At 38.3% G+C, this 19,124-nt stretch overlaps 1 protein-coding gene across 2 annotated transcripts; it reads left to right on the forward strand.

The window, feature by feature from the left end:
- Positions 1–269: 269 nt before the first annotated feature.
- Positions 270–15,034, forward strand: LOC121302658 (rho-related GTP-binding protein RhoG-like). 2 transcript variants are annotated; one of them, XM_041232692.1, is made up of 2 exons: positions 270–395; positions 11,819–15,034. In XM_041232692.1, the coding sequence occupies exon 2, from the start codon at positions 11,859–11,861 to the stop codon at positions 12,432–12,434; it is 576 nt and encodes a 191-aa protein (XP_041088626.1). In that variant the 5' UTR covers positions 270–395; positions 11,819–11,858; the 3' UTR covers positions 12,435–15,034. The 2 variants fall into 2 exon arrangements, with proteins under 2 accessions (XP_041088626.1, XP_041088625.1); XM_041232691.1 differs by having other exon boundaries at positions 271–395; positions 11,833–15,034.
- Positions 15,035–19,124: the final 4,090 nt, after the last annotated feature.

Genomic DNA, 19,124 nt, shown 5'->3' on the forward strand with positions numbered 1-19,124 from the left:
GATAAGTGGCACAACAATACACGAAAGATACTGTACTAAAAAACAATAAGTTACCGGTATGAGCTGTGTTACCCGAGTAACATAACTTGTAATATAACCGTTCACACGCTTAACTTTGCCGCGCCGCCTCACGCTAACCCCGGAGAAGAAAGTGTTCATTTTGAATGTGCATACTAAGTGTATTCTCCCCTAAAACATTTATAAATATTATAATACTTCCTCATAACCGCTGCGTTTTTTTGTATCTAACTTCCTCTCTGCAAGTACACTCACTTCCTTACCGTGCAGCTGAGAGAGAGAACGAGAGAGGAGGAGCAGACGCACCGATCGAGGCTGCCTGTCAGAGCAGGGTCCGGCTGTTTGGAAGCAGTGTTTTGAAGTCAAGATTATGTTAGGTGAGTTTTTATTTTAACTGTTCTTTTAAAAAAAAAAGTATTTTCAATGAACTACATTAATAGTAACTCAACCAAAAAGCAATATGAATGAGCTTTTTTTTTTTTTTTTCGTTCGTTAGTGAAGTAAGATTTTTCTGGCATAACGGTTTCGCAGGCACCCGCCTCATAATTTACTGTGGAAGCAATAATACAGAACAAGAATGTGTATATTGGCAAGGGAGGACATTCAAAGTCCATATTGTTGCTGTGGTTTTACATACGAAGGGCCTGTACCACTGAAAGTTAAAAGGCAGACCTTTTACCTAACAAAAGTTTCTGCAAACTGTTTTTAATTTTATGTCAGCTGAACTTGCTTCCTCTATTTTGAGTCGAGAAACTCGCGTAGGGCCACTCCCAAGACTGACCTATATTTAGTTTTTTGAAGCTCGAGTATGTGTTATGGTATGAGTTCTGTGTGGGTTTTTTTTCCCACTTTTTTCCCACTTCATTCTAGAAAACTTTAGTTTTAAACAAGATGTATTTTAAGACGTTCCCTTGTTTTCTTTGGTTAAACTTGTTGTTCGACTGTGTCAATTTCTTCCATCGTCAGTGATGGAAATTATGATAGCTAAAATAACAACAGAAATACTATGATGCGTATAATAAACAACTTGATATTGCCAGAACTGATAGAGCTGCAGATAGCTTGCACAGCATTGTAATTTTTGCACTTTGATTTTTTTTAACATCCATGGTGCTTGTGAAATAGACAGAAGTTGGGCTCATCCTTATAAAAGCTTACTGTGATATAACATGGTACATGCATAGCAAAGTGTAGTAAAGCAAAGTGAAACCTTGGTAAGGTTAAGCACAGGGAGGCAGTACCACTTATATCTGTGATAAAGCATTGTTTAAAAATGGTACAGGCATAATAACTGCAACATTACTGCACATGTACTGTGGTAAACTTGAATCAGCTACTGACTGGACCGTTTCCAGATCTCCCCACCCTTAACCTAGTCTAACGTGGAGCAGAATAATTTCATATTGCATTGTTATCAAGGGGCTCAATGGGGAAGTTGAGGCTCTGTCCTGTTTTTGGATAACCTGGGTATGCTCTCCACAAGCTTCCCAGCAACCAGCAGCACTCGAGTGAGTGGGGGAATCACGAGTTAGAATAGGTACCCTAGAGGACGGACTGTAACAAAGTTATCCTGTACGTTGTGAGGCCGTGTTGCTCTACAGCATGTCAATTAATCCGGACCTATTCTTTCAGTAGGACCCCAGCGTGTTGTTTTTGAAGTGTAGGCACTTTGGTTTGTCTCTGAAACTTTGCACAGTAATGAGGAACTGACACCCGATTGGCAGAGGTAGTGAAGGCCATAGCTTGGGAACGTCTTTGTTAGGAGATGGTATCTGTTTTAAAGGAACCTGACCTGCAAGCCTGAGCTGGGGACATGTCCATTGCAAAGTACTTATCTTGTGCTATAAGTCTTCTTGTGAGCATTGTGGGAAATGGAATCACAGGAAGTGCTGCAGAACAGCTTAGGCACCAAGAACTAGAAGAGTGTCCCTTAAGTCAGCAGCCCATTCTCTTTGGGAGATTACCGCTCTTAACCTCCCTTCAGAAATCAGTAATCGCTGACGAATGGACGCATAGCCCTCCATAGCCATTTAAACATCAATTACTTTTTTTGTCCAACCCCTTTACAATGCAGATAAACTCCTGTTTCCTGATGCTACAACACATGGGGTGATTCGGTACCAGGAAGCAGCAGGAACTTTTCATCTTTGCATTGTTTTTTAAATATATCTGCATATTCCAAAGTATAAAATACAAGCAAGGAGCCAAAAGATATTCAAGATAAGAAAAGGGGAGCTAGGCTGTGATAACGTTGCAAGTGCAAGGTATGTTAAATGGATTTTAAAGCCTGAGTTACAGTCATTTAACGCTTTTTGAATATGGTCCACTATAGTAGATATTTAAAAATATGTCCCCACTGTATCATACAATTATGTCAGCTTGTGTGGTGGTTTAGTGATAGAGATAAACATTTCAGTGTTGTGGTTTGCCTTATGTCAGAGACAGCGTTAGAGGGAAGTGTCTTATATTGAGGATGCTGCAAATCCTGCAAGTAGCAGACAGAGGCAATGTCAGTGTAAGGTCTGGGTTTATTGCACACTGCAGGGATAATAATCAAGGTGAATTTGTATAACAACTGTTATACAACTGTATAATAACAGCCCAAGTCAAAGTGTCTAAATATAACCAAATATATTATGCTGTTATTTAATTTATTAAAACATTGCATGATGTACATTTTATTGCAATATATTGACTGTAACCTTTACTACAGTATTTACTGCATTATTTAACTTTTTATGAATGAACATAGCTTTAGAATGCTACATACGGTATTACTAGGGTCAAATAAAATCAACACTGTGTGCTTAAAGTGATGGTGACATTAACCTCTGACCTAATATGGCTTCCATAATGAGGTCATGATGGTTTTAAATTTCTTTGGGTATAGAGGCAGGGTGGAGTGTGTCACTTGATGCCAAAAATTCATTTAGAAACCATGGTTACAAAGTTTCTTGTGAATAAAGAAAATAAAATGAAACTGGTTTCCACCCAAAATGTCTCAGACATTATTAAAGTTTTATAACTAAATAGTTTTACTTCCATCTTATTAACGCTATTTATTAAGAATTGTGTATCAACACACTTTCTGCCTTGAATAATTTGTATGTAGAATAGGCCTTGGATTATTCAAAACCAATGCCAAACAGTTGTTTTTACTGCCTCTTATATAGTTGGACCTTTGATTTATATTGCTTTTTATTTTCATTCTGAAAACTTTTTTTTTTAACTTCCTTATTCCGCTTAACACACTGAGGGCCAGTCTGCTTTATGAAACCCGGGGCTCAGTTGTTCTTCTGAATCCCCATGGAAAGTCAAATGACTGTATTTGTATAACTTTCTATATTGTTGTTATTTCTGTATTTACTTTGATTCTAGCCACTTTGTTTTTGTGTGTAATTTTCTAATTTTGTAAGTTGCTGCTTAACCTGAAAATTGGACTGTTGACTCAGTGAGCAAAATGGTTTCACTTTCTTATTTGAAGATATTTTAGCAGAATCTCAACACAAAGGGCCAGATTCATAAAATATTTACAACCGCGCTAAGTTAACACCTGTTTTTTATTTTCCAAACAGAAAATGTCGATGTTTAAAAGGAGGCTAATTCAAGACCTCCTACATTCACCTTTCTAGTTTCTAGCTAGTACTGCAACATTAGCAGTTAGATTTTTGCTTCACAAAAATAAATCAAACTTAGCACTGAGGTAAATGCTTTATGAATATGGCCAAACGCCAAGGCATGGGAGATTTAGATCAAGCTATAGTATTTTTTCCCATAATTCAGTGCACGCCAGTGACAAAGACAAAACCTGTAATTCTTTCTGGACCACAAATACCTACATTCATCTTGGTTTGTCTGATAAAGGATTGAATCAATCAATAAATAAATCCAAACCTGGGTAAAATAGGTGTCACCATAGATACAGTAGCAAATCAGGTTTTGCAATTTGAATGATAAGATTTGGATCCTTGAATATATTTTTGTTATTAAAAACAAGACGAATTGGAATTGGGAGAAGAAAAGGAAAAACGTCGGTGGTGTTAGAAAAATGAGTAAGGAGCTCGACTCGACTAATCAAGCTGAGTGTGTCTCTCCCGTCTCTAATGACAGATTGAAAACAGAGGTAAAACAGAAATAAACCCAGAGCATGGTGGCTTTTATTAGCAATGCCTGATCAATAAATTGCAACTGCATTCTGTGAGATACATTTTGACAGCAAACTGTTCAACACGTTACCTTGTTTGTATATTATGGAAGTGCAGGGCAGAGTTTGTTTCATTGATCTGTTTCACACAGGCAGAGCTCATTCAGAAACACGGTGCCTCTGTTCCTTTATTGCACGTGGAAGCGGTTTAGAATGGTGATGCTCTATGTGACCGTCAGTTACAGCCGTTGGAGAGATTGTGCCCCCTGTGCGTTTCGCAATGCATAACTCGTAACTGCAGCTGATCTCTCCTTTCTGGCTACAGAGGGGGGTATTGGGCACTCAATAAGTGTGGAATATTTTCAAATTACGCTTTGATCACTTGTCATTTGTACACAGCCAAAGGATTCATTAATTTGCAAGAAAGTTTTAAAGTATGCTGTTAATGGCTTAAAATCATAAATGCTTAATGTAATAATTTATTGGGTGTCCGGTGTGTTAATTAAATAAGTTTCAACACAACCAGAACACCATTGCATAGGACACTGGCTACAGTTGTTGTATCCAGGATACGACATGGTTAAGCTGACATCATCTTTAGACTTGGCACTTTTTAAAATTCCTGAGGTTGTCAAAGAGCTTAAAGAGCAACCTGGCACATGAAATATCAGAGTTATGTTTACTAATGTGTTCTTCTGCTTGTTTAGAATCATTTTCTATGTAACTTTTTGTTCCATTCATCACTTCCTGGGGACGTGTTAAAAGTGCCTGACCTTAGAGCTCTCAAACTTCTTCTGGCTGTCTACAGCAGGTTGATGAAGACAGAAAATGATACAAAGTGAATCTAAGAAAGGAGAAGAATATATTAGTTAAGATAACTGGGAGTTTTCATACTTGCACCGAGCCATCTTAAGAAGGACTTGCATAATTCCAGTATACCCTCAATGGAGTTCTGGGCTTACTTACTGTAACACCAAAGACGTTGGTTGGATAAAAAGAGTTAATTATTATGAGGACAAGAATAATGTTGTCCTTGTATATTCTAGAACCAGCATTTACAAATGAATGGGACAAACTTTCAGAGCTGATGTAAACGATGATCAGCATTGACATTGAAGTGGTTCACTTATTTGAACCAGTGAAAGGTTGAAACAAATCATTATCACATTTGCTTAATTAGCTTCCTAAAAACACTTGGCCCTCCATTCACAAAACATTCATTTCTGTTTTAAATAGTATTTTGTTAATGGTTGGGAAAGCGCATTTTGATTACTTATGTCTTACGAACCGCTCATCCAGTTGCGATAATGAAACCTTTGCCATCTGTTTTGGAGAGGGTTTATTAGCGTATTTCAAACCTAAGAGAATGTTCATAACTACCCAAAAAACATTTGATAAACCTCAAAGTGTTGTGAATAGGGCCAGTTTTTACAGTTGAGAATATTCAGATGGTAAAGCTCATTAGGAATGAACATCCGTGTCTGCTGGTATAATTTCACGTTTTCCTGCCTGTGGTAATTTCACTTGTTGTCGATCTGTGCTTGGTGGTTTCTGCACATTTGCAGCTTCTCAAATTAAACACTGCTTTCTGCTTGTATCTCTAGATCAAATAAAGTATTGTATCACTCAAGGAGCAGGGTTGAGAATCTACTGTGTGTGCGATTTTCTTTTCTAAACTTTAATATTATATGGTTCCAAACAGTTAACCCACCCATTTATTCTTGTTTGATTTTCTTTTCACAACCAGCCATTCATGCAAGTACTTCACAAATCTACAAAGTCTGTTTTAATGTCATTTTCTTTTGATAAAAGCACTAATTCCAAGCCTAGCTTTCCAAGAAGCCTGAAACAAACCATGTCTTTACAGAGAATGGGCTATTGCAAGTGTCAGGCAAGCACGCTGACTGATGCAGCTGAGGTTGGTTGTGGGTTTTGCACACATTTGTGGAAATCTATGAAACAGATTGAGAAGGTTCATTAGACTGTGAATACCAGCTGGATTGTTACGAAGTGTATGGACTTTGTTTTAAACACATATTTATTTCCTGATTGAACCCCAAACCTGGGCATGATCTATAGCCAAGGGCAAGGGTTAACAACTGATGTTTTAAATGATAAAATAAGAATTAAAGTGTATTTATTTATAGTTATGGGATGAACACAGAATTGTCATATTCTGAGATTCGCTCATAATTTAAATATTTGCTCTGAACGCAGGCAGAGACAGCATAGCAGCAGGGGCAGGGGGTGGCAGTGGCCCCCGAGTGTGTGTGTGCCTTTATTTTACAGCAAGACCTTACAATATGTAACATGTTAAAATAGAAAAAATGTCCCAGGAGTAAAGAATAAGTTGTGTAGAGCCATCTTGATTACAATATATATGGCAGTGACCAAACATGATTATTTTGGAAAAATGTTTTTTTTTTTTTCTTTTTTTTTTTTTTTTTAAACATATATTCTCATCTCTACCACATATAGTATCCCTGATCCTGTTTCAACTTACAAACTATGACAGGACATTTTGTGGCCTTTCATTTGATACGTTAAATTCATGCAGCACAAATTATCCAGTAGTTAAACATACATAAATGAAAACAGTGGAAAACAGGCAGAAATAGGACTGAGTGTAAAGAGTTAAAAAAAAAAAAAAAAAAAAATGGAGTGCTGGTTTAAAAGAAAAACACCTTTTTCTTCTGCTGCAGCAAAAACTTCACGTCAGGCAATGGCGAGTGCTCTGTCTTACATGGATGAACAGCTGTTAGAGCTCCTGAAAGCTGCTTATTTTAAAGCAACACCTGTGTGAATGATGATGCAGTAAAATATATATATATATATATATATATATATATATATATATATATATATATATATATATATATATATTTTTTTTTATTTGCAAAAGTGCCTTTTCTTTTGTCATTCCCCTGTAGATAAGAATACAGCCCACATCCCATTTAAATTGTGTCCACATTGTTCTGTACTGTAGGTCTGTGTACACCACTGTCCAAACAATAGGATTTTTATTTTGGGCCTCATGCGTATCTACATGGGGCGGTACAAACCTCGAGAAGCTCTATTAGCAATGGTTTCCCGCATTATGAGATATGCTAATAATGTACGTGTTTAAAAAAAAACTAATACCAGTAATTATGTAAGTGTTCACCAGGGTCGGTCATATAATGCAACCTGAGGTATCAGGAAAATGCTACTGGATAAAAAACTAGTAGCAAAATGCTACCAAGTATACGTTAATTTCGAGCCTTGATATACAGTCTATGTATAAATCACTACACAACATTTTCAGGAAGTTGGGTCTTGCAGACCTGTCTACTCTCCTGTAGTCATCGGAAGTCTCCCTTATTTTGGACCCTTCTCCTGGACGTCTCCCGTATTTTGCTCAAAACTCTACTGTTAAACCCCCTTATATCAGCAAACCTTTAATATCTGCAAAAGACATGGCCGGTGTATGGTTACTGCAATCCCTGTCTATACTTGGCAGGGTTTAGGACCCAGGGGAGCTCTGTGGCAGGCATGCATTCAGTGTATGAGGCAAGCTCACATACTTAAGCACTCACTAGTCTCACATGTCACATGGAGCGCTTTAATTTGCCAATTTTTCAAAACTGTTGTGCAAATTCTGATGAGACGGTAAATAAGTGCAAGGTCATTTTTGTAGCAATTATATATTTTCGAATATTCGGATATTTGTCCCAGCATTATTTATTTATGATAGATGAATGTGCTACTGCTTGAAGGTGGCTCGAGAGCGACATTGGTTGCACATTACCCTGTAGGGGTGTATCTCCTTGGACATTTTTGAGCATGCATCATTAAGAGTGTTATAATCTGAGGATCTAACAAGGTGCCGGTGCTTTTGTTTTAACCTGCGTATGTACAGTATGTCACTGTGACAGGAATGGTGTTGTAGTGACGTCAGGCCAGAAGAAGGAACCAAAACACACAGGCACGTACTGCAGTGAAAAAGACGCTGCAGCACCGTTTATTCAAACAATAATAAAATAAATACTGCTCACAGAGCGAAATAAAAGGTTCAAACAAAAACATATCATGAACACAAACCATAGGTCAGGCTGGGCAAATCGCCTTCACTGATCCTATACTGTTTTTTGTTCCTCCTCCGAACACCCACCCAGAACATGGAGAGCTGAAGGTTTTTTAAACAGGTGACCATCTCCCAATTAGCAACAAATTAATCACCTAATTAATTTGGGAGATGGCCACCTTCTGCACAGGTGTTTTTTAATATACTCCTGGCAGAGGTTGAGCTGCCGACCTCACCTCTGCCAGAACACGTTTTAAATAAAAACAAAACAATGCGGCTATGGCGACATATTTAAATACAATAAATAAAAACAAAAACAACATGGCCCTCACTGTCATAGTTACACATAATAATAATAAAAACGTATAAACAAGCAGGGCTTTGCCCTTCCCCTTCTCAGTAATGCGCATGGCTCTGTCCTGCTGCCATGCTACAGGCACACATGTATTTTAAGTTATATCTAGAGAACTGCTCATCCAATTGTGGTAAAACATATATGGGTTTTACTTTTACCCTATCTTGTTCCATGCATGATGTGTCTCCAGACTGCAAGCTTATGAACTTTGTATTTTTCATAGACATGTAAATGAATGCTATAAAATTCCCATGCCATGCCCTGGGCATGTCAGAACATGCTCTTAAATCAATATTGATCCAAGCAATATTTAAAAATGCTCACTGAAACATTATGTTCTTCACAATCCTTATTTATCCTTATACACTATATCAAGCATGACTGTTGTTAAGGTAATGCACCAGTATTTAATTTGTCTGTCCTGAACCCATGGTTTCTCCATTGTGAACACATGTTCACTATTTCATTTTAAACAAGGCCACCAAACCCCTTTCACTGAGTGACCTAATCCGGATTTGACACCGGGCCTCCAGAGGTGAAAGGCCAGAAGTGCATTAACCCAGTTTTTATACAGAAAAGAAGATTTTGAGTCAGGATTTCAGTTTGGCTGAACTATTTTCTGGTCACGTTCAGGTCACACTCTCATGAGACTTCCTCCACCTGTCTCTCTCCCTGGCACAGGGTCTGTGTTCCATGTTTTGCAAATTAAATAAAGTTCACCATCTTATGAAAGTCAGTGTGTGAAAAGGCTGATCTTATCAAACCGTGGTTTTGAATTTGCTTAGCTGACGTTAGAGAGTATGAGGGAGGGAGGCAGTAAAGGGCGTTCTTGCTATTGTTTGCTAACTTCCCCGAACTAACAGAGTTAAGAGGGCAGGCAGGCAGCCACTCACATGCTGACTGCAAGCAGCCATTTTTAATCAAAACAATTGCTTAGTTCCGGTTTACAGAAAGTTCTAGAACTTATCTGCATTTTTTTTTGGGGGGGGGGGGGGGGGGGGGGGGGGGGAGGTTAATTGACTTTGAAGTGATCTCCCAGTGAAAGCTCAGTCTTGATAGTTTACTACAAGGTTAATCTCTCTAGCATACAGCAAAGATGAAAGGGGTGGGACTGAGGCACAGAGAGTTCAAGTGACTTCACCCTTCACTTGCTTACACAGAATTATGGGGTAATGCTTAATTTTTAGAACCTAATTTCACACTTGCTCAGATGGAAGGTTGCTTGAATAAGTAGGTTCAATAAAGAAAATGCTCAGCGGCTTTATGAACCATGTTATCTACCTTTTTTATGGTGCGATACAGTTGAACTTCCAGTTATCGCAGGACATGCCCCAGGCACTATGTCATTAGAAAAAGTTTAATTTCTATAAGCCCTTAATATATTAAAAAAAACAAACATACGCAGTCTATAAAGTTTGACGGAATTCCGCCGTTGAACAGGAACAAAATGCAGGTGTTGTTTTTTTATTGACTCTCCCCCATGCTTCCCAAGTGAATGGTGGCAAAAGCATCACAGTACAGCCTTTTTCATCAGGAATGGGGATAGGGCTGTAGATGGAGACTGTTGGCATTAATACCATATTTTCTGGTCATTTTTGTACCCGGCTTGTGTTGTTTCAGTGATTTAAGTACTGATTGGCTGTTGCTGGCTGCATGTGAGGGAAGCAGTGATATTGATGCACCTTTAGGTTACTTTTTTTTCAGTTAATAAAGATATTTTTTGCTTGCACCAGGAATACACATTTGAGTATTTATATCTGAGAATAAGGTATTTATACATTAGTTGTGACAGTTTTTGTTATGTGATACGTACCTTAGTTAAGATGTCAACCATTTGTGACTATTTAGTTCACGTGACAATATAAATATAGGTTGTAATTTGAATGTGCATGTGTATGTGTGAGCTTTGGTTGTCACCCTAACCGTGTTACTGTATTACATTAAACGCTGGCAGGATATATAGATCTATTCATGAACTGGTCCTTGGGGGCTAAATTTGTAATATATAGCAGCGATGGGACTCCTTACTTATCCCTGGGGTTCATAATGATACCAATTAGAAATGAAACGCTTTGGTCTCCAAGCAGCACTGTAAAGAGAATACAGCAGTGAGTCACTAACTGTTTCCTAAGAGACAGACCCTGACGGAACACGGCGAGTGACTCTGGCTAATGAATCTAGAAACTGAGCACATCGACACGCACTGTAACTTCCAGGCTGTAACTGTGTCTGTGTAATTGGCAAAACCAGCCTAATGTTTCAAACCTGCGTTTAAGTGGCTAGCAGTGTTTTTGGGTGACTTACTGTGTTTTCACAGTTATTTCCACTTTACCATGCTTGTATTTTCTGTTCTTTACCATGGTTTACCATAGTTTGATTTTACTTGCTTTCCTACTTTTTTAATTATGCTTTCACTATATTCTATATTTTATTTTAGAACTGTGATAGCACTTTACACCATCGCATGTAGAGCATATAACACACCCAGGCCAGGCTGTCATTCTCATTTCTCTGTTGTAAACCACAAATGGGCTGCTTGTGGAAGTACTGTTAAGCCCTTTATTTCAAGAAACTCAGAATTAGATGCCATTACATTTTAGAGGTAAAAGATGAAAATAATTGTAGCATACTGTACAAGAATGGTCAGTGCAGCCCGTTTGTACACCGATTTTATTTCTACAATCTGAAGTAAAATCACCTCAGACCCATTTTATAACTTGCTGGTACCCTTTTATGCTTTCTTTTTCAGCAGGCAATCAAATTGCTGTGAACGTTTTTTATTTGGGTAATTCTGACTAGTGCAGAATAGGGAGGTGTCAGCTAGTTAATTATTTCTGGTTTTTAATTACACATACAGCATACAGCATTGGCTTTTGCAGTCAGACAGGCTTGGGAGGAAAATCCTCTGGAGTCGCTTTAACACGTCACAGCAACCCCAACTTGTCCGCCACCAGACTAAGCCAGACGGTGACCTGTCAGCCTCCTTTTGTTATCAGTATTCAGTAGTTTGCCAATATGTGCTGTGGGTGAAAAGAGGTGATTGGCTATACAGCTGGAAAGTGATTTGCAGTGTTGATGGCATTCAAATTGGAAATTTCATGAATTGGTCATGTGGTTTGCTTTAACATTTTTGGTATAACAGTGCACCCTTAGAGAATGTGTGTTGATATCAATTTTACATGCGGTTTAAAAAAATACATGTCTTTTTTTTTTTAATGAAAGCATCTGAATGTATTAGTTTTTCTGTGGCAGGTTGTTGAAGAGCTGATCCTGTAAGAATGCAGAGTATAAAGTGTGTAGTGGTGGGCGACGGCGCCGTGGGAAAGACCTGCCTGCTGATCTCCTACACGACCAACGCCTTCCCCAAAGAGTACATCCCCACTGTCTTCGACAACTACAGCGCCCAGGTGACTGTGGATGGCAGGACTATTAGCCTAAACCTGTGGGACACGGCAGGCCAGGAAGAGTATGACAGGCTGCGCACGCTGTCCTACCCGCAGACCAATGTCTTTGTTATCTGCTTCTCCATTGCCAGCCCGCCGTCCTATGAGAACGTCAAGCACAAGTGGCATCCTGAGGTCACCCATCACTGCCCCAACACGCCCATCCTGCTGGTTGGCACCAAGAAGGATCTACGGAATGATGCTGAGCTCTTGAAGAAGCTCAAGGAGCAGAACCAGACCACCATCAGCCAGCAGCAGGGCACCACACTGGCCCGACAGATCCACGCAATCAAGTACCTGGAGTGCTCAGCCCTCAACCAGGACGGCATCAAGGAGGTCTTTGCTGAGGCAGTTCGGGCCTTCCTCAACCCGCTGCCCGTCACCACCAAGAAACCCTGTGTGCTGCTGTAAACCAAACAACAAAAGAAATAATAAGAATTGTAATAATATTGAAAATAATAATAATGAGACAGTGAGAGAGTGATGGGGCTAGAGGTAGATGTATGTTGTAACTCTTTTTATCCAACACGACAGCCCTCCTAAATTGTTTTAGAATTGGAGCCGTACAATGTTCTGATATTTTATGCTTGCTGGAAGGGCAATTTGTGGGCATTTTCAGACAGCCTCATGCGGCAGTCTCATGTTTGGAAGTTTAAGTGGAATGTTTAGTGAGTCATAACTACAATCAGAGTTATAGCTGGATATAGTGCCAACTAACATTGCTGTTGTATCGGATAAAAAGAACTCATTCCAGCCCTGTTTTAGGAATTATAGCCACACCTCCTCCAAGAAGTCTTTTTGCTTTGCTTTTTTAATGCGTTGTTTTCTGCTAGGCTTACAATCTGGAATTCTGGCCACTTTTTAATGTGTCATTATTTGGGGAAGGGGGGTGGGGGAGGCAGCCAAGGCAGGAAAACATACTTTTGGCACTAAAAACATATTTTCAAACTTGAAAAATATGTGTGTGCATGGAATAAAAAAAAAACACAGTGTGCTGCTTGTACTCATTGTAAAACTGAACCACCTACAGTATCTCATTTGACCTTATTTTGAAGAGTTCCAGTACACACTTACAGAGGTTGCTGGGGTTTTTTTCCAGGTGACTAAAATATAGAAACACATTCAGAGCAGTCTGAAAAAAAAAATAGAGCAATACAATCTGACAATCATTGTGAATGGAGGAGAAGAGGCTGTGGAAATACTTTCTATATCATTTATCGGATCAATTGTCAGATATTTAATAATGATAGAGATTTTGATTCAGCTTAAAACAAAAAACATTCCTGTGCATTACAGTTGATACAGAACATTTGTAGAAGAATGTTTCAAATGTAAATACATAACAAAGGATCTAATATTTCAGCCGCTTACTTTCTTACTATCTGGATACTTCCGCACGAGAAAGCTCAACAGATTTTTGTATTTTTCTTTTTTTTTTTGAAGCATGCTTATGGGGCAATGTGGGTATTCTGAAACTGCCAGAGTTTGTACTATCCCTGCTCTGTGAAACCCACTCACAAATTAAACTGGGGCTTTCCTGAAAGGCATTTTGCACAATTACATGTAGATGAGAACATATCAGTACATATCGTATAGGGTGTTTCAGTGTACCATACAGAGGCTGCAAACACAAATAGTAAGATATCTTAAGTGGTCTGGGTTGGACTGTAAATAAGTCAAGCCCATATTAACTTGTTGTTGAGAGCCCTTAGTGTGCCCTACAAATGACGACTTTCAGTGGTGTAATCAACCATTGCCCATTCTTGAACTCTGATTGGTGGGGAACATTGGTAGTGGGGCCTTCTCTGAGATACCATTGGGTGCCTGGGACTTTCTTTCAATCCTGAGTTTCTACAGCAGCAGTATATAGTCTTTGAAATAGAGAAGACAGCTCTCTTTTTTACCATGGTTTTGTGTCAGTTTGAAAACCCCTCTTCTGTGTTGCATCTGTTTTTGGAAACATCCTGTTTGTATGCACAATCGCTCAATTTCTGCTCAGAATGCTATAAAGGTACAATATTATTACCCCTTGTGTCTCAAATATTAATATTAACCCCAAAGGCTGCGATAATTCCTTTCAACAGAGGTTTGTTAATGAAAAGCTGTAGTTTCTTTGTAAATTGGTAGAATATTTAACTGTGAAACTTTGATATGCACTGCACCTGTTTGCAGTCTAATACATATGTATGTACTATGTTAAAAATATAGATATGCCAAAGAATAACCAAAAAAAAAAAACGCAGACAGGTACGCTGCAGTTTAATCTCAGGTGGCTAAAAGGTTTTCTGTCCAGTATGAAACCGGTGTATTGCTGTGTAGTGCTGTAGAGCTGGAGCTGTATTCATTCATAAGTCATTTCAGAAGGAATTTGTCAGCACATAGTAAGAATGTACAAACACACACGGGGGGCTGTTGTAATAATAGAAACAGTGGCAGATCTAAGTACCATCACTATATTAATCTTGAACTCTATATTAATCCTGTGGTGATGTACAGAATCCCTTATTATGCCATGCATATCTACCTGTGATGAGTTTTGAGTGTCTGTGATTACAGTATATATGGCACATTTAAAAAGGTTGTGGGGCATGCTAACCACCTTTCCATGACACTGACAACTCTAATTTTGTGGCAGGGGATGTATGTTATTAAAATGGTAACTTTACAAAATACAATTAAAAAAAAATAAAAAAATAGAGCATGCTATTAAGTTTAAAGGCAGTTTTATTAAGATCTGCAGCTGTTTTTTTTTTTTTTATCAGACCCCAGGCGCTGTTCAAACAGTTCTGAGGTAGCAGAAACACTTTGGAGCACTCTGAATGTACATTTAGAAACATTAAAGCACATGTTACCTGTAAAGGAGAAACTGCAGTCATAAGCAAAATTGTTATTCATGATATCTTAATTATCTTACAGGTCCTATATTCCAAAGGAATAAAACCAGAACATGTACACAATATTTAGGAAAGGCATTCCTTGCATATGGCATTCTACAGTGTTTTTGTGTGTGTTCTATATTTATATATATATATATATATATATATATATATATATATATATATATATATAATATAGTAGAAAATAATATCTTAAGCGGTTCTAGACAGAAATGGCCTAGCCTAAGTTGTGTAAATGTAACCCTTTCAGTATGACAGTAAGCACAGGGACCTGGTAGCCTTGGAGTTTAACAAGCCAAACACTTTTCCGTGTCTCTTTGTACAGGGGGGGTTGGTTGTCTTTGTTGTGTTCATTTTTATGCAATCTTTGCTTGAAAGTCTTTCATGAAATATTGTTTTGCTTATCCTTAATTTATGATTTAACATTTTGTAATTAAGTAACACTTTTTTAAGTAATTCATTTTAATATGAAACTGTAAACTTTTAAAAAGTATGTCCAATTGCTTTATTTCAACTAAAATTAAACCAAAGTGTATATTCAAGCTGTTTCTCTTTCCGTTAATATATTGCTGAAATAATACAGCTCTTCAAGATGGGGGATTTATTGCCCATTTAGCCCCAGTAAAACCCCAGTTATTCTGTATTGCCAGTAAATGGTTAGCATTTGGGCTACCGCTGCAGTATTCTTAAAATACGTCGCCCACAATGTTATCCATTTACTACCATAAATTATTCCAGAAATTGGTTTCTGCAGTAACAGCAGCCAAGACTGGTATGACATACAATGTGGTGCCAAGATATTCAGTAATCAAGCCGTCTGAGTGGGGTAAAACAGCACCACAAGCTTCCAAAATTTTTACATTTTCAGTTGGCCTGGGTACATTTAGGGATAATAGTTTATTTCATTGTAGTCATTACTAAATATGTTCTGTTCTCTGTTATAATAAAGGCAGAATTGGATTATCCGATGCATTACATTTGCTGATTCGTTCATATTGACTTATTTTCATATGAATTACTTCGCTTACCAAACTCCACAAAAAAAAAAGAGAACCAACATCAGCTTCCTTTTCAAAATACAGAACCTCAATACATTGCATTTTTGCATTTTTAAATGTGCTGGTTTGTGAAAACATTGTCAAAAGTATAGAACTGGAGGAAACTTCCCCACTTCCTCCCAATCCTGCTACTCTAACCACTAATCAAATTTGGTTTCCAGCCATTCAGCCCTACCCACTAGGCCACACTGGTTGCATAATACAACAGTCACACCGCCTCCTAGTCCCTTAACAATAACAAATTGGCCATACTCCCTCCCAGTCCCTCAGCTGCAACCTCCAGGAAATGCTACAACAGTGATGTTGCTCTCTTTCCTCCCTGTGTGCATGCAAATAAACACCCCATCTCCCATGCGCTATTTCATCAGCTCAGTGCCTCAGCCCTTAGTGTAAAAGTGGCCTTTTCCTGCCAAGGGGGCTTGCAAGGGGCTTTGATGTTGCAATAATCTGAAGCTCTTGTTACGTAAGTCTGTATGTGTATCTTTTTTGGATGGGGGATTTGAAACTAATTCTAGTTCCTTGGGGGACCACATTCCAAATAACGAAACACAATAATAATTAATCTCTGGGTAAGAGCAAGTAAGGTGGAATTGCTGTAATGAGGCCAGTATAAAAAGAACGCTTGCACTTGTAATTTTGTTCCCCCTGAATGAGTTAGATATTTTCCATTGCAAACCTTTAACAAACTTACTGGATGATTCATCAAGCAATAAAAAAATCAGTATTTGTGCCTCGAGAAATAAGTTTCTTAGATAATATTGCTTGACAAAAATGATTAAATTCCCGTGTGTGGTATCATGTATTTGTGATACATATATTGTCATTTTAATCTTTAAAACTGAAGAGGGAATATATCGTACAATTAACAGACACTCATGTACAAAAAGAATTAAGACAATGTGAAGAAAAGTTCAAAGCTCAAAAACCAAAGCCATGTGTCTGACTAATTTGCCTATGGATCATTTAACAGTAAAATTAGGGTAGTGGACAGGAGCCCGGGGTTGCACAGATAATACCTCTTTCAGTGCTGGCCCCACACCCCCCCACCAACCCACACACAAACAGATATCATTTGATAGTAAAATAAGCTACCAGCTTCACTGGGTGTTGGCACCTGTATTGGAAATAACAGTGTACCCTTTGTTTGGATCAAGTGATCCTCTGTATTGCCACATTCATTGTCAGAAGGAACTGGCTGAAAATGGAAACTTTGTTTGGTTTGGGGATCTTCTATGCCAGAGGTTCTCAAACTTCCTGGTATGGGGGGGTGGGGATCACCACCAGACCGGTGCAATCATCACCAGACCGGTCTCTTATTATTCTTTAGCACCGTGGATACACACAACTCTGCTTTTATTTAATTTAATTTAATTTAATATCTGTGCTCTTTTGTGAAAACTATATGATAACCTAAACAAGTATAAAAAATATTCTAAGGGTGTTGCATGTATTTGTGCGAGATTCGGGAGGAAGGGAGTGTTGCAAGTGGATATAGCGCGCTACTCTACCCTAATTTAAACATGCTTTGCTCCAAATATGCCAATAGACTACAATATACTCCACCAAAATTCTGAGCTTGTCACCATTAATACTGTAATAAAAAAAATGTCACAGCTTTAACTGCCTCCCGTATAGAAGTTCATTGTGGTATACCAAGGTAAACCCATTGCAACATATGGCCTGACAATAAAATGATGGTAAATTATCAATACAGTATTAGGATGGGAAAAGAACGACTGAGTGTCTCCTCTGGGCAGCCGACTTCTTCAACTACTTAGGTACATGAAAATACAATTGCACAAGGATCGGGGAGAAAGGATACTTAAGAAATTAATTAAACAGGGTCGTTTCTCAGTTGGCTATATTACCATTACACACTCCATGCTGAGCCTCGTTATAAATATAGCCTCTTTTATGTTCCCAGGGACAGTGCTGTGACATGGATGGCAGTCTGCAGTGAGCCTGTGGAATTTGTCCCTGCTAGAGTAGAGAGAGGGAAGAATGCTTTGAATGGAGCTGGAATCCCTGCCACTCTATTGTCTGGGGGGCAGTAAGCCTGCATTGTGCCCGAGGAATGAACCCTGCCATTCTGAATGTATCTGCTTGGGCCACAGCCAGGGGTACTACTACATTTCTAATGACCCTTTTCAGAAATAAATAAGTCATGAGGCAATCCGTTCACAGTTAAAAAAGATTAAGAAAAGTGTTTTTTCCCAAATGTTACCATTTATTGAAAGAAATACATTTAAAAAATGTTAATATGGCAAATAAAACTCCACAGCCAAAAAAACCCACTTTCCTCATTAAGAACTGTTTTAAGATTTTACCGTTTTTCCATTAAGCACATTAAAAAAATCTCAAATTATATTAAAATACACACTATATCTATCTATCTATCTATCTATCTATCTATCTATCTATCTATCTATCTATATATATATATATATACACACACACACTATGGAGACAGCACTCTTTCACATTGCAGGGTGCCAGTTGCAAATACTTGCCTTGGTATCCTGACAGACAATGGCTACATTTACAATGACTTTTTCTGGATTCGTACTGTCATCATACCGTTATCATGCTATGGTTTTCTAGATTTTGGAAATGCGTGTTCTAAGCATGGAATGTCTGGAGGGGGTAAGCCAACATGAGTTCGGTACAATTAAAATTGTTCCATGGGTCAAAATCTGTCAAATTCAAGGGACAAACTGAAGGATCCGAGACAAATACACTACTTTATCTCTTGTAAGCCTGTTGCAGATCTTGTGTTAAGACAAGGCAAGGGCTAGAAAAAACTCGGGATCAAAAAACAAAACTAAAACACAAGCAGGTACAGGGCACAGAGCTACAGCAGGAATTTCAAATCTCTGAATAAAGGCAAACCACGTTCATGTGAATGCAATACAGGCCTCCATCCCCATTGTCTATAAATCGATGAAACCTCAACAATAAGCTGAGCTCACCATTCACACCAAGCAATAAACTCTTAGCTTATGATCCTAAAGATCACAGGGTGGAATCCTGCTGCTGAAAAATAGTTCAACACAAAATAGTTATCCTACAATAAGCATAGCAGTTAGTCTTTCTTTGAAAATTTATTGATTTAAAGTTTAAAAAAAAGGGCATTTTACAGTGTAGTG

The sequence above is a fragment of the Polyodon spathula genome, chromosome 30 (genome assembly GCF_017654505.1).
Source record: "Polyodon spathula isolate WHYD16114869_AA chromosome 30, ASM1765450v1, whole genome shotgun sequence".
Taxonomy (NCBI): domain Eukaryota; kingdom Metazoa; phylum Chordata; class Actinopteri; order Acipenseriformes; family Polyodontidae; genus Polyodon; species Polyodon spathula.